The 13,590-nt window shown below is 43.2% G+C and overlaps 1 protein-coding gene across 7 annotated transcripts in view; it reads left to right on the top strand.

Moving 5' to 3' along the window:
* Window positions 1-13,590, top strand: part of LOC114843637 (CUB and sushi domain-containing protein 3-like) — a 146,494-nt gene that overhangs the window by 38,103 nt on the left and 94,801 nt on the right. For 5 of the 7 annotated variants that reach the window (XM_055503007.1, XM_029130366.3, XM_055503008.1 and 2 more), the window contains exons 6-17: window positions 3,419-3,531; window positions 4,718-4,795; window positions 6,173-6,260; window positions 6,678-6,802; window positions 7,258-7,379; window positions 9,136-9,239; window positions 9,487-9,599; window positions 9,857-10,039; window positions 10,625-10,951; window positions 11,225-11,419; window positions 11,567-11,705; window positions 12,397-12,584. In XM_055503007.1, the coding sequence (XP_055358982.1) occupies window positions 3,419-3,531; window positions 4,718-4,795; window positions 6,173-6,260; window positions 6,678-6,802; window positions 7,258-7,379; window positions 9,136-9,239; window positions 9,487-9,599; window positions 9,857-10,039; window positions 10,625-10,951; window positions 11,225-11,419; window positions 11,567-11,705; window positions 12,397-12,584 (1,775 nt within the window). The remainder of the gene's footprint in view (window positions 1-3,418; window positions 3,532-4,717; window positions 4,796-6,172; window positions 6,261-6,677; window positions 6,803-7,257; window positions 7,380-9,135; window positions 9,240-9,486; window positions 9,600-9,856; window positions 10,040-10,624; window positions 10,952-11,224; window positions 11,420-11,566; window positions 11,706-12,396; window positions 12,585-13,590) is intronic. The other 2 variants (XM_029130369.3, XM_055503009.1) reach the window with 1 other exon arrangement.

Genomic DNA, 13,590 nt, shown 5'->3' with positions numbered 1-13,590 from the left:
TTGATGCAGGGTTACACATCAATCACTGTGGGGAAAAAAAAATCTCCTTTGCTGAAATCCAGCTTTGGAATCTGGCTATAGGCCATGGAGACATTACTGTTATTCTTTTTCTGACCTTTAATATGATTGTTCAGTCCTGTTCAAAAAGGGCAAAAACAACAAGCTGTATATTATGTGTCACTCGTTATTTGAGTTAAGGACACAGCATAAATCCTTTGCTGATATTAGGTACATTTTGTGCTTATATATTTTAAATTCTGATTAGAAACGACTCAGGTTTTATTTATTCTCCTTTGTCATGGTTTTTGTTGGCCAGACGTTCTCAGCTTCACTATTTCCTGCTGTTTTATCATAAAATATTGTACCAGTGATTCTGTATGTTCTACGTATAGCAGGAAAGCCCTGTCAAAGAGCAAATGGCAAAATTATGCTTGCTTCACTGAATATTATATTCCAATAGAGTGGCTAAATGGTTGTCAGAGGCAGATTACAATATTAAAAGGTTGGGAGCAAGAGGTGCCCTGCAACTAAATTACCAACTCTGGTTAAATTACCATGTGTATTAGATTCAATTTCATCATTCTTGAATTTAATATTGATCTACTCGGGCAAAATATAAGCCATCAAAATGTCTCAAAAACCTACTCTGCTGTGATCAGTGTGGGAATTGTGTTGTTTAATTGAAGGAGTGCGAGCTGACAATTGACCCAGGTATCCGGCGTTCCACTGAGGTAATTAATGTAAAGGTTTACAGGGACGGTGGCTCGTCTCTCGAGCCTCCTGCTGACAGGTGGAAGTCAGCTCCTCCTCAGCGGCTTCTGAAGAGGGACAGAATAACAGCTGACTCTGCATCACGTGAATTATTCTGACAGATAATGGAGGCAAATGTAACACAAGTCATGATTGAGGGCGTCAGAACAGACAATAACACACGATCTATTAGCTGATGCTAATGTTGTAGGCTACGGGTGTGTTATGTAACTTTACCATTGGAGCCTTAACAGACTGTTTTACCTGAGTGTGCGCATATGGTCGGATCCTGTGAGCCGGGTGACACAAACACAGTTCCATTCAGCAGCTATCAGCAGGGACGTTTACAGTAACACACTCATCTTTGCAGCTGATGGAGTGCTTTTACTGTACAAGCAGCTGTTGAAAGCGGCCGCTCGATGACTGGCCATGACGGCTGCTCTAGTTTTCACACTGTCGATTGGCGGAGACGTTCATTAGAGTCAGTATTTGTTTGACAGCAGCCACGTCGTCGTCTGGCTGCGTCTCCGTCAGCGCTGCACGTTGTGTTGATTTTTCTTTTCTCCTCCTTCTCGCTGCAGAACCGTTTCAGCCCCGTCAGGCAGCATGGAGATTGTGAGTGAACAGGCATTTCCAAGTCCACACACTCTCAATTGGATTTATGTCTAGACTCTGACTTGTTCACTTCACAACATCGGCGTTGCTGTGTGCTTGGGGTCATTGTGCTGCTGGAAAACAAATGTTCTCTCATGTTGCCGCTTTCTTTCTGACCGCATCAGCCGTTCCTTAAGGATTCCTGTCTTCATGCCTTAGTTTTACTCTCACAAGCCTTCTTAGTTGATGTGTTGGAGATGACTTCTGGAGTCACATATTTACATTTAATTATTTGAGAGACATGATTTTACTGTATGGATAATATCTCCAATTTCTGGTGCCTTTAAATTGGCATCATAATCAATTCAAGTATGAAAACTACCCATGCACGTTTTGCAAACCTTTGTCACAAACCACCCTGAATGTTATGTGTTAAAGGACCTCAGTCGCACTACGACGAGGTCTGCACAAAAACATGCTTCATCAATGACGGAACAAGTCTGCAGAGAGGAGGACATTGTGCTTTTGCAGGGGAGAAGTCACTTTTCCCAATTGGACAGTCTTCTCTGTCGAAAAAAAACCCCATTATAGACAACAGTTGGTTCAAGGACAGCCTTCTTTTTTCAATGAGCATTTGTCTCCGTGACATCTACATTGATAAGGGCCAATGACTGAGGACTTCATGCAGTAGGTCTGAGCTACTCCCAGTGTTTGGCTGTGAAGTGCAGCGGGCAGCTGGTAAACAGTGAACTGTAGAAGTTAAAAGTTCCTGTTATTAGTGGACATATTTTAGACCCGATGCTTTAATGGTCAATTACATCCAGCACTGAATATCATCACCAAAGGAATGATGATAAATGTTTGGCACATCAGTTATTAGTCTTAGTTTTCTGCCAGCTTCCAGCCTATGAGCACATTTGAGTTAATTTGAGCATCTGCTCTTACTGTGAGCACAGCAGTTTTAGAGCGAGGTGAGGGAGTACTCCACATATCTGCCATGCAAACCAGGCCAGTAATAAACTGAAGGGAAACTGTTTTGTATTTTTCTGAATTTGTACTTTAATACTGCATCAAAAGATTCATTATACTTCACTTTGTTCTGTGTGTGCATAAATGAATCCTTTGGATGTTGTTAAAAAGACATAAGTATGTAGTATGTACATGTAGTATGTATGTAGTAGTTATAGTTATAGTAGTTATGATCTTCCTCTATGATGCAGTGGAGTATGTTCACCTGCTTGTGATGTTTTGAATTCCGTCACGAGCTAATTTGTAGCTTCCACCAGTGGAAATATGGAGGCAGGTTCTCCCAAATACAGTACTGTGATATTTGTCATTCTTATCAACGACACAATGAGAGAAAAGGTCAACTTTTGTTTGAAAGCCAATTATCTTTTATCTCCCCTCAAGGAGTTTCCACTATCTCCCCTGGATTAAACAGATGAGCTGAATGCTCATACAGTGTGCTGATCAATTAAAATAAAGTGACTCCAGTCTCCGAACCGAACTCTTTGGAGGCATGAAAAGGCCCACAGAATGTACTGTACAGTGTGGGCCCCTTCAACGCACAATGCAAGTGTCACACACTCTGATTCGGATCCACTGAGTCGTTTCTCTCTGTCCCAAGCCTCTGTTTAATCGCCGGGATGGCTTTGTGCGCTACGACACGGTGCGGTGCAGGGATTGCAGTGTGTTAGGAAGGAAAAAGCCAGAGCTGGTTATCCTGACAAATGAGAAAACCCCCCCTGGCTGCTTTAAAACCTTACAATTATATAAAAACCCTTCTGCTGTGGCTGCACACTGAAGACTAAATATGACGCAGGCTCATGTGGGCCACGCAAACAAAGGACAACCTTGCTAATGTTGACATATCTTCACAAAGGTTAACGATGCAATACTTTGTTTTCAGACCTTTTCCCCCTAGAAATACACTGAAGCTTAACTTAAGGTGGAGCTGTTGGTTGGAGTCTTTTTTTAAGTTTTCATTATCATACTCCAAACAGAAGCGTCCCAAGAACCACAGGGCTAGAACCGATTACATGTGATTTTCTTTGCTTTGCGACTGTCCACTCAGGTTGACCGGAGTGAACATCCCAGCGCCCATCATCAGCAACAAAAACTGGCTGCGGCTGCATTTTGTGACGGAGAGCAACCACCGGCACAAAGGCTTCAGGGCTCAGTATCAAGGTAAGGCGTGATTTCTTGATTTGCACATGTAGCAGAGCAGGCTCCCTCCTTCAATGGAAAGGGGTGGAATTAGGGAAAAAGTGTGTAATTACAAAACATGTTTTTGATCTTCGCTAACTGAATATTAAGCAGTTTGATTAATATCCTCTCTGTAGCTGTAGCACAGGCGCCTTCCAACCATTGACTTCAAAGAGCGCGTTAATCAAATATTTGAGAGATAAGTACTGCGCGTACTCTCTCAGCCCTGGCAGCTCAGTAATCCATTACTCTGACATTGTTCCTTGGCAAATGCTTTATTTACTACCACAGAGGCTTAAAGCTTCCCCCAAGGCCAGAAGCTGTGTTAAATCTGCAACTTCATCATAAATAACTCTCTAAAACAGAGTAATGTGCATGTGGTCAAACTCACTCTAAAAAAGACATAAAATCTATTTGATAAAAAAAACAAAAGCCCTTCTTTCGGGTTTAAGTGCATTTGCTATTCAGAATATAACTAGCGCAGAGTTTTAAAGCAAAGACAATATGGGTTTCATTGCACAGTGCGCTTTGGAGCGAATAACCGTTTTTACATGGTCTCTAAATAGATTTGTAAACTAATTGTGAACAAACAGCTTGAGTAAACCATTTGGACTGCAGTGCAGTTCAGAGGAGAGGCAGTGCCCTATTGTTTCAAATTCAAATGGCCCTAATACGCTTAATTTGTCATTCACTGCTTTTGGCTTTTTTCTGGACCCTTCACAATTAGAACAAACACTCGCATCACCTGCCTTTTGTGTGTAATCAGGCCCCTGCTGTGTTTAATTAGACGGTCTTCAGATATGTAGAATTGCAGTCCTTGGGCTGCTCTTTGATTCTAGACCCCCCCCCCCCCCCCCCCCCCACACACACACACACACCACCGCCACCACCACAAGCCATAACCATAAAATCTGGCCTCTCTAATCAGTTTCCATTCTGTTAAATGTCTGATATGGACAAATATGGAAACACGACTGCAGCTCCTCCAAAATTGTCAGGGCGACATTTTAAAAATCTTTGAGCAGATATTTTTGGAAATGAGTGCATTTCGCTGTTCTTCCTACTGTAGGAGTATTATTTAGAGAAAGAAACACTTGTACTGTATCTTCTCACATCTAATACTGTAACTTCTTTTATCTAATGAACTCTTTCTATTGCTCTCGACCAGTGAAAAGCTCTGGAGAGCTTAAATCCAGAGGGGTAAAATTATTACCAGGAAAGGACAACACTAACAAACTCTCTTTGAGTAAGTCGTTTTATTTTTCTTATGCAACTGTTTTCATTGTTTGGGCTTTTTGTTTAAGTAGGGCTTGAGTTTTGGGTCTTTTTTCCTTTTGTCTTTTTTTTTTGCTGCATTATTTGGTGAAGGAATTAAGCTACAGTACTAGATTTTGCAGAAGTGCAGTCTCTTTTCTTTCTGATGAGCTATAGCCCCTGCTGTTTCACTCCTGACAGAAGTTAAACCCTCCACACAAGGCTTTGTTTTGTGCATTGCAGTAAAATGCAAAATTAAAAAAAAAAAAAAAACCTCCCTCCGTCTCCCTCTGTTTAAGCAGTGGCTTAGATGGACTTGATTGACAGAGCAGGCGTCGCGGCTGAGTGACCACGCACCCGTCGGGTGATTGGCGCACACTTTACGCCGACGTGAACGGATTCCTCAGCAACGCAAACACGGAACACGGTTCCCCTTTAACTTCACAGTTTGCTAAACGCTTAATGTCGTAATCTTTATTTCCGTGTGTGTCAGAGATTCAGCATCGCATGAATAATGCAGAGATCTGTAAGCTCTTCTGAGGCAGTAGTATATATCAGAAGATGCTTCATATGCCTTTTTAAATTCCCTGCGTGTAACTGAGCCCATAAATATACCATAACCCGCAACAATTCACTTCAAAGCTAATGATCCTCCAGAAGCAAGTCAAATGGAGAAAACACACGAAGGCCTCGCGCTCCAACAGAAGGGTCTTTGTGTTTGGCGACTGGGGAGACCTCACTGTAAATATTACAGCAAACCTTAATGCTAATTGTGACACTGACGACAGCTCCCGCTTTCATTTCCACCGCATTCAGCCTTTGATTTGTAGAATAATGTATGGAGGACGCGTGACTGGGAAAGAAATGGAACAAAACACTGAAGCACTTCCCTGCTGTCAAGCAATAAAGGCTGTGCTCCATATCCAAGGCTTCATCTAGTGTACCTAAAATACTATTATGTATGGAGAGTCACACCGCATGATTTCTAGAGCTTCTGCAATTGATACTTGTATTTCCTTAATCCTCTTAGTGCTCATTCAACCCAGATATATTTACTTCTTTAAGTTCAGGTTGCACATTTGCTTAAACCCATGACATTCACACTTGTGTTTTGAGATATCGGTGCATTTTCACAGCACAGCTGCCAAATGACAAGTGTCTGACGTTGGGAAATGCGTCTGGATATCGCTACACACTCGATTCCTGGGACCTGGTTGTGTTATGGAACCCAACTAATGAACATTCAAACCGGCACTTATTCACCGTACAAGGGATTTTCTGTGCAGTGGGTGTTTTTGGAGGCGTGCGGGGCCGTGTCCATTCAAGTGTCCGTCTCACAGCCGTGCTGGTCCTTCTCTTTCTCCTGCAGTGAATGAAGGAGGAATCAAACAGGTGTCTAATTACTGTCCGGACCCGGGGGAGCCGGAGAATGGCAAACGCGTTGGCTCAGACTTCAGGTGAGCCGGTGCCGCCGCAGTTGAAGTGATTGGGCTCAGATTTGTTCAGAGGGGTGGAAGGAGCGCTCACCGAGCCGTCGGTGGTTGTCGTAACTGCGCTCTCATGAAACTCTGACTTCGTTACTGCCGTTTGGATTTAATTACCGCCGCCATAGAAAATCGTCTTGCTAATTTAGTTCCATGTAGTGTAGAATGGATTGTAAACTATATCGGCACATACGACTATATATCAGGCCAAGTGTTGCATTCAGCTCTTCTGGATTCTGACATTGATTCTGATTCTATAATTCATGTCAATATCCAAGTGATGATATAGTGCAAGTATTTTCACAGAAACTGCGACAGAAACCTGCGTGGGGCCATTTTTGAGGACCCCTTCGCGGCTTCCAGCGCTAATGGTGTCGGTTGTCTTTTCAGCATCGGGGCGACTGCTCAGTTCACGTGCGATGAGGACCACGTGCTGCAAGGCTCCAAAACGATTACCTGCCAGCGCGTGGCCGAAGTCTTCGCCGCTTGGAGCGACCACAGGCCCGTCTGCAAGGGTGAGCGAGGCGTCTGAGGAGCTAATAAAGCGCTTTGATTAAGGCGCTGCCTCTGGCTATAGGCTCTATGCAGATAGAGGAAGGTTCATTTCTGTTAATTATGTATGGAATCCTCCGCTGCCACACTCGACTCCTCCATTCCAAAATGCTGTGGCTGTTTTTCTATGCTCCATGATACAATACCTGCAGCACCTTTTAGAAGTTGATTAATGGTAATGTAACTAATGGACCTTCTCTCTTCTTGTGCACACAGTATTTTACCTTTCTGCCATATTACACCTTTGCCTGCTGAACAGCCTTTTCATCAATATTTATTGGGAGTTCAACATTCCTAAGGCTGAGGCATAATTTGTACTAATGTCTAGTTCGTGTCAATGTGTTGCTTTAATGATTAATGATGTGTTGTTGTTTTTAAACTTGTACATTAATGTTTGTCATGTTTCTTTCTCTTACAGTGAAGACCTGTGGGTCGAACCTCCAGGGACCATCGGGCACCTTTACGTCCCCCAACTTCCCGATCCAGTACGAGAGCAACTCCCAGTGCGTGTGGATCATCACAGCCAGCGATCCAAACAAGGTGCCACGCGCTCCTCTTATTCTTGTCTTCAGTGTTGGCTCAGATGTTCAATGAAGTTCCATGAAAAGCACACTGCCTAATTAAATTGCTTGGTTCAACCAGTTGTCTCAATTGAGCTATTAAACAGCGATGCAGTCCAAGAAACAAACAGCTACAGTCCACATGATTAAAAAGAGAAAAAATGGGCCTGAAAGCATCGGTATTTTCAAAATGTTGTGGGCAACATTTGGTTTTGTATCTAAAATTAACATTGTGAGCAAAATGTACTAGAAACATCCAGTATCACAAATGTGATTATATTGTATGATATTTAAATAACTGTATTCAATAAACTAAATGTTAGAAAAGTTTATTAAATATCTCATTTCCAAAACAAACTTTATGACTTTAAAGGATTACATTTCAAAAATTGGGATTTAAATAGTTAAGAAAAACCTAGAGTCTTACTCATTCTTCACATTGGCCACCTTTACCGGCAGCTTTGCCCACTCATTTATTCTCTCAGCCTCGGGAGCAGTCCCTTCAAATGAGATCCCAGAGGCGTAGACTACTTGTTGGCCACGTTACCTTCGCTGCCTGGTCCAACTCATCCCAAAGCAGCTCAGTTGGACTTAGATAGGGTTATTGTGGAGGCCAAGTCATCTGATTCAGCGACCTATCACTCCTCTCCCCAGACTAATAACCTTTAAATAACTCAATTGAAATTTTGCCACAATTTCATTCTCATTCTTAATTTTTCCAAATCCCATGTCTCCAGTATTAACTTTTAGTGTTAAAATACTGCAAATGAATACTACCATAATATATTAAAATGTGTCTAACCTCTTGACTGGTGGATTTAAATATATTTATGTGCAGTAATACTGCGATATAACAAGGTTATAAAGTTATTCCTGTATTTTGTCTTACATATATTGTTGCTGTACGCTGTATATAGATGCAGCAGACGGCGTGTCACTCATCCACCAGGTGATCGCGGTCATGAGCTACTTTATTCATGTGGGGCAACAGAAATGGAAACAAATGGCTGAATGACACTTGCTTTCCCCCCAGAGTGAGGAGGTCAAAGCTGTTGTCCTAATGGCCGTTACCGTCACTATTAGTATTCTGCTCAGTGAGTCACATACATGGAGGTGTCACACGAGGGCTGTCCTGCTAATAAACAATAACCACCCAGCTAATGCTTATTCAGAACCCGCTAGCACTGGCAAGTAGCACAGCTTTGGGCCACCGTGCCCTCTCATAGGCAAACAAGCCACTGACTTGGCACCGAAACTTGGTCCATTAGTGTCATTATGGTAATTATGCTTCCGCGCGCACATTGTAATGAGGCTGTTATACATGGATATTGTCCTCACACTGTCCCGAAAAGAGAGGCTAAGGATGAACAAGCGGCCGTCATATGTTTGTCATCAAGAGATGTGACTCTCGCGAATTCTACAGGATCCTTCTTCACATTATTAATTCAGAGATGGATCTCTCCAGGCAATTAATTTAGGACCTGCGTGGTTCTTGGTGTTTGAAGAGATGCTTTAGTCAGTTTCTAAAGGATGTTGGTGTTCTATTTTGTTTGAGGATGTACCGTAGTAATATAATGTGAAAGCAGTTTGTGTTGTTAACTTATCAGCTGTGTCCTACGGGGCCTTTGGTGGAGCAGGATGACTCCGTTTACCAATGTTTTCATGAGTGCTGCGTGTTAAAATGATATTTAGCAGCGACGGATTATTTAATTGCTTTGTGCTGTATCTCACGTCAGGTTATTCAAATCAACTTTGAAGAATTTGACCTAGAAATTGGATATGACTCACTCACTATTGGAGATGGAGGAGAAGTAGGAGACTCTAAAACAATCATACAAGTGTAAGTACTTCATAAAATGTGTCATTGAACAAATGAATATTTCGTAATGTGGCAGTAAATGCAGCAGGTGCTTAGATGGAATGTTTTTCGTGCAATATATTTTGCCTAAATAACATTACTGGTAAATATTTTTGGATCCTGTTTTTTGAAACTGGCTTCGTCCTAATGATCTGCTGCTCTGTTCAAATGCATCGTGCATGTCTTTGTGTATGGGTCCTCATCAACTCTCTCGTTGCCCCGTTCACAGGCTCACGGGGAGCTTTGTCCCAGACCTGATTGTCAGCATGTCCCACCAGATGTGGCTTCATCTCCAGTCTGACGAGAGCGTGGGCTCCATCGGTTTCAAGATCAACTATAAAGGTACCGACTTTGCTGCTATCTGCATTCAGGGCCGAGTCTGTGGCACTCGTTCAGTCCTGATGTAAGTAAATTTCTCCCAAGGCCGTCTGTCTGCTCACTTTTTTTTTTCTCTATTTCTTGTGGAAAAAAATCCTTAAGTAGGCTCCCAGACTCTCCAGCTGGAACTTTAGAGATAATTTAAAGGAAAATGTGCCTTCTCTCCCCTCTCCCTCGTCTCCCACCCCTCCCTTTGCTCCTCCCGTCCCCTCGACCAACAGAAATCGACAAAGAGAGTTGCGGCGACCCAGGTACGCCTCTGTACGGCTACCAAGAGGGCAGTGGCTTTTTGAATGGCGACGTTCTGCGCTTTGAATGCCAGTTTGGATTCGAGCTCATCGGGGAGAGGATGATAACCTGCCAGAACAACAATCAGTGGTCTGCTAATATTCCCATCTGCATATGTGAGTCCAATAGAGCCGTTTTCACCCTGACAGCAAATGAAGCAATTACTTATGCGCTGGGAAAGTTCACCATAACACCAGGCTATTGGGGGATTAATTACGGTGTTGTTAAATGACCATGAAGTGGTCATTAAACATGCATTGTGTGTAAACAGCAATATACAAAATGTAAAATGGGAAATTGATAGCGCGTGCCTGCTTTGATACTGGAGTTAATATGAATTAGAAGAAGGTATGAAGCAAATACTGGACGCTGGCGGCGTCTCATGCAGCTGAGCTTCCTGTTGCTCGGTTTTGCTGTATGCGTATTCCTGTCCACCAGCCCCTGCGCTTTCTCCCCGCTTGTACTGTAGTCTTAGCTTTCTCCAACTACTCAGCACTCATGGGAGCCGTTTTGTCAGCGTCTGCTGAAATAGTTAGACAGCACGCGCGTTGTTCTGTATTGATCGCGGCGGTCAGTCCTGTCATGACAGGATCTCTGAATATCGTATGACCAGTGAAAAGTGCTGTAAAGCAAATTGGCTCGCCTGGGACATGCCAGATTTGTAGTCATTACTGTTCTATATATTTTTCTGTATCTCTCAGTCCCCTGCTTCTCCAACTTCACCGCCCCCATGGGGACCGTGCTGTCTCCTGACTACCCGGAAGGCTACGGGAACAACCTCAACTGCGTGTGGCTCATCATCTCCGAGCCGGGCTCCCGGATCCACTTGGCTTTCAACGACTTTGACCTGGAGCCACCCTACGATTTCCTCACCATCAAAGATGGCGACCAGTCCGGGGCGACGATACTGGGCCGCTTTTCGGGCGCCGAGGTTCCTTCTCACCTGACGTCCAACAGCAACGTGCTGCAGCTGGAGTTTCAGGCCGATCACTCCATGTCTGGCCGAGGGTTCAATATCACCTACAGCAGTAAGTGCCTGATCAATTGCATTCGATCAATAGTTTGCCTTTGGGGGACGGGGATGAGGGTGGTGATTAGCGTGGCAACTGCAATTATCAGGATCATTGTTTACCATGGCTGTAATAATATACAGACAAAATGATGCATGGTTGACCCTGCAAATGTTCCAGAGGCCATTATGGGGGCAGACCTCTGTCTCTGCTCACTATGCAGCCGCTACATCCTTTTCCCGCACAGGTGTGTTTGTCACTCGGTCTCGTTCTGTTCCTTCTCCTTTCAAGCTTTTGGCCGTAATGAGTGCCCCGACCCTGGAATACCGTTGAATGCCAGACGCTTTGGGGACAGCTTCCAGCTCGGGAGCTCCATCTCTGTGGTCTGTGAGGAAGGATTCATCAAGACACAAGGGGCCGACACCATCACATGCCACCTGGAAGAAGGCAAGGTGATGTGGAGCGGACTGATTCCAAAATGTGAAGGTACGGTGTCAGAGGAGAAAGAGGAAGTTCTGCTTGTCACATTTGAAACAGTCTTTTCTCTCTGTTCTTCATGAAATGTTTAAGGTTCTGCAGTTGTTTTACACTTCACCCGCATCACCCCCATCTCTCCCTCTGCTCATCCTCCAGCTCCATGTGGAGGCCACTACTCGGGGCCGTCTGGGGTCATCCTCTCCCCAGGGTGGCCCGGCTACTACAAAGACTCCCTGAGCTGTGAGTGGGTCATTGAGGCAGAGCTGGGACACTCCATCAAAATCAGCTTTGACAGGTCAGTAGGACGAGGCGTATGAGTAATGCTGTAGTTGACCACAGACCTACACACATAACACACGCTGAACGAAGTAAAGCACACACTGCACAGGTCTACAAGCGCAGACGATGCCTTGGACAGAGCTGAATTTAGGGGCAGTTTCCAAATATATTCAAAGTGTTGAGTAATTCTCTTTCTGCTTCCAGACTTTATTTCACATCATGTTTTAGTAGCTTTATTTTTTAACATAGACAAACCATTAATTTTATGATCATTACTTGTGCAGCGCTGACTCCCTCTATTGTAAAGAACTACTTGACTGCTTCCTCTAAACGAGCCCACATCCTTCGCCTTTAATTTACTTAAAACATTCATATGCCTGTTTGATCGCTTTACTAGACAAAAGGTAATTTAAGCTCCTACAGCTCTGTTAATAACACAGAGAGCTGTGAATATCTTGTACGTCCTCCACAACACACCAGATGTGTAGTTGTGTCAGATAAGTTATACATTGATCTTGTACTGTTGCAATAATTGGAACTTGGGTGAGCAAGCAATTTCTCTTCATTTATCTCCTCATACTTTTTTCCCTGCAGACACAACAGGCTAAATGGCTTTGAACAGTCCCATCTGTCAAAGCAGAAGTATTGTTTTGAATACAATGAATTGTCTACACTAAAACTCTTTCTCTCCTCTTGGTGCCGTTAAGGTTTCAGACTGAGCTCAGTTATGACTTCCTGGAAGTGCACGACGGTCCCAACCTGCTCTCGCCCATGATTGGCTCCTTTAATGGCACCCAGGTTCCTCAGTTCCTGTTTAGCAGCAGCAACTTTCTCTATCTACTTTTCACCACTGACAACAGTCGATCAAACAGTGGTTTCAAGATCTTCTATGAAGGTAAGAGTCTGTCACGACGCTGCCTGCACGGCGCCATTTAATATGGTATATGGATGCAGTATTTTGGATAAAATAGGCGCAAAGAGCTTTATTCGTCAGGTGAAAGTAAAATAAGTGGGTTCTAACTAAGATATTCTTAAGCACATAATTTTATGCAAACACAAGGTCAGCACTTGCTGTAAATCATTTCTATCAGGTACTGTATTTGAGACTAAAGATCAGTTTAAAGCCTCGTGTCTATCATCACAGCAGTGTTGCGCTGATTGTATAGATGCTGAGCAATGGAACATGACTTCAGTATGAGCTCTATTAGAGGTACAGAGCTGAATACCCACATTGAGTGAAATAACTACGATCTTGACAAAATCTCAGTGGTTTTTATGTTGAAAGCCTTTATTTCTGTATACGTCATTATGCACAGAGTGGTAGTCTTTGAAAAATCAGAGAGAAAAAGGCTCTAGACATTCCCTGATCTGATTTTTTGCACTAGAGCCATTAACCCTGTCACTCAGACGTGATTCATAAGACAGAGTTTGTTATTACGTCTGTAATATTGACTGAAAGCAGACCACAAGTGCCTTTGTCTTATTATGGTTGACTCTCAAGTGCATTTCTCTTTTGTTGATGAGGCTATCAAAAAGCAATAACAGTAAGATCATATTAGCTTCTTCCATTGCAATTTAAGACATCTCTCATTGCTGAAACGCTTTGGGGAAACCCGGCCAAGTTCATTTGTAGAGCTGATCTTACAAAATGCTCCGCAAGGTCTGCTGCTGTGAACAAAGTGAGGGATGGGAACGCTGCATCATTCCACGTATATGAAATTGGTCACTTGGAAGAAAATACTGAACTCTGTTATGAAATCAGATAGACCCACACACTATACATATGTGCTCTGTAATTGACCTCAGACTTATATATCGATTGTGCAATTCGATTGTATTTTGTGTTAGAAATTTTTCAATCGCATCCTTGCGCCTTTAATGGCGAGTAATAATCAATTAAT

This window comes from Betta splendens, chromosome 16, assembly GCF_900634795.4.
Source record: "Betta splendens chromosome 16, fBetSpl5.4, whole genome shotgun sequence".
Taxonomy (NCBI): Eukaryota; Metazoa; Chordata; class Actinopteri; order Anabantiformes; family Osphronemidae; genus Betta; species Betta splendens.
This window is presented reverse-complemented; position numbering and strand designations above follow the sequence as displayed.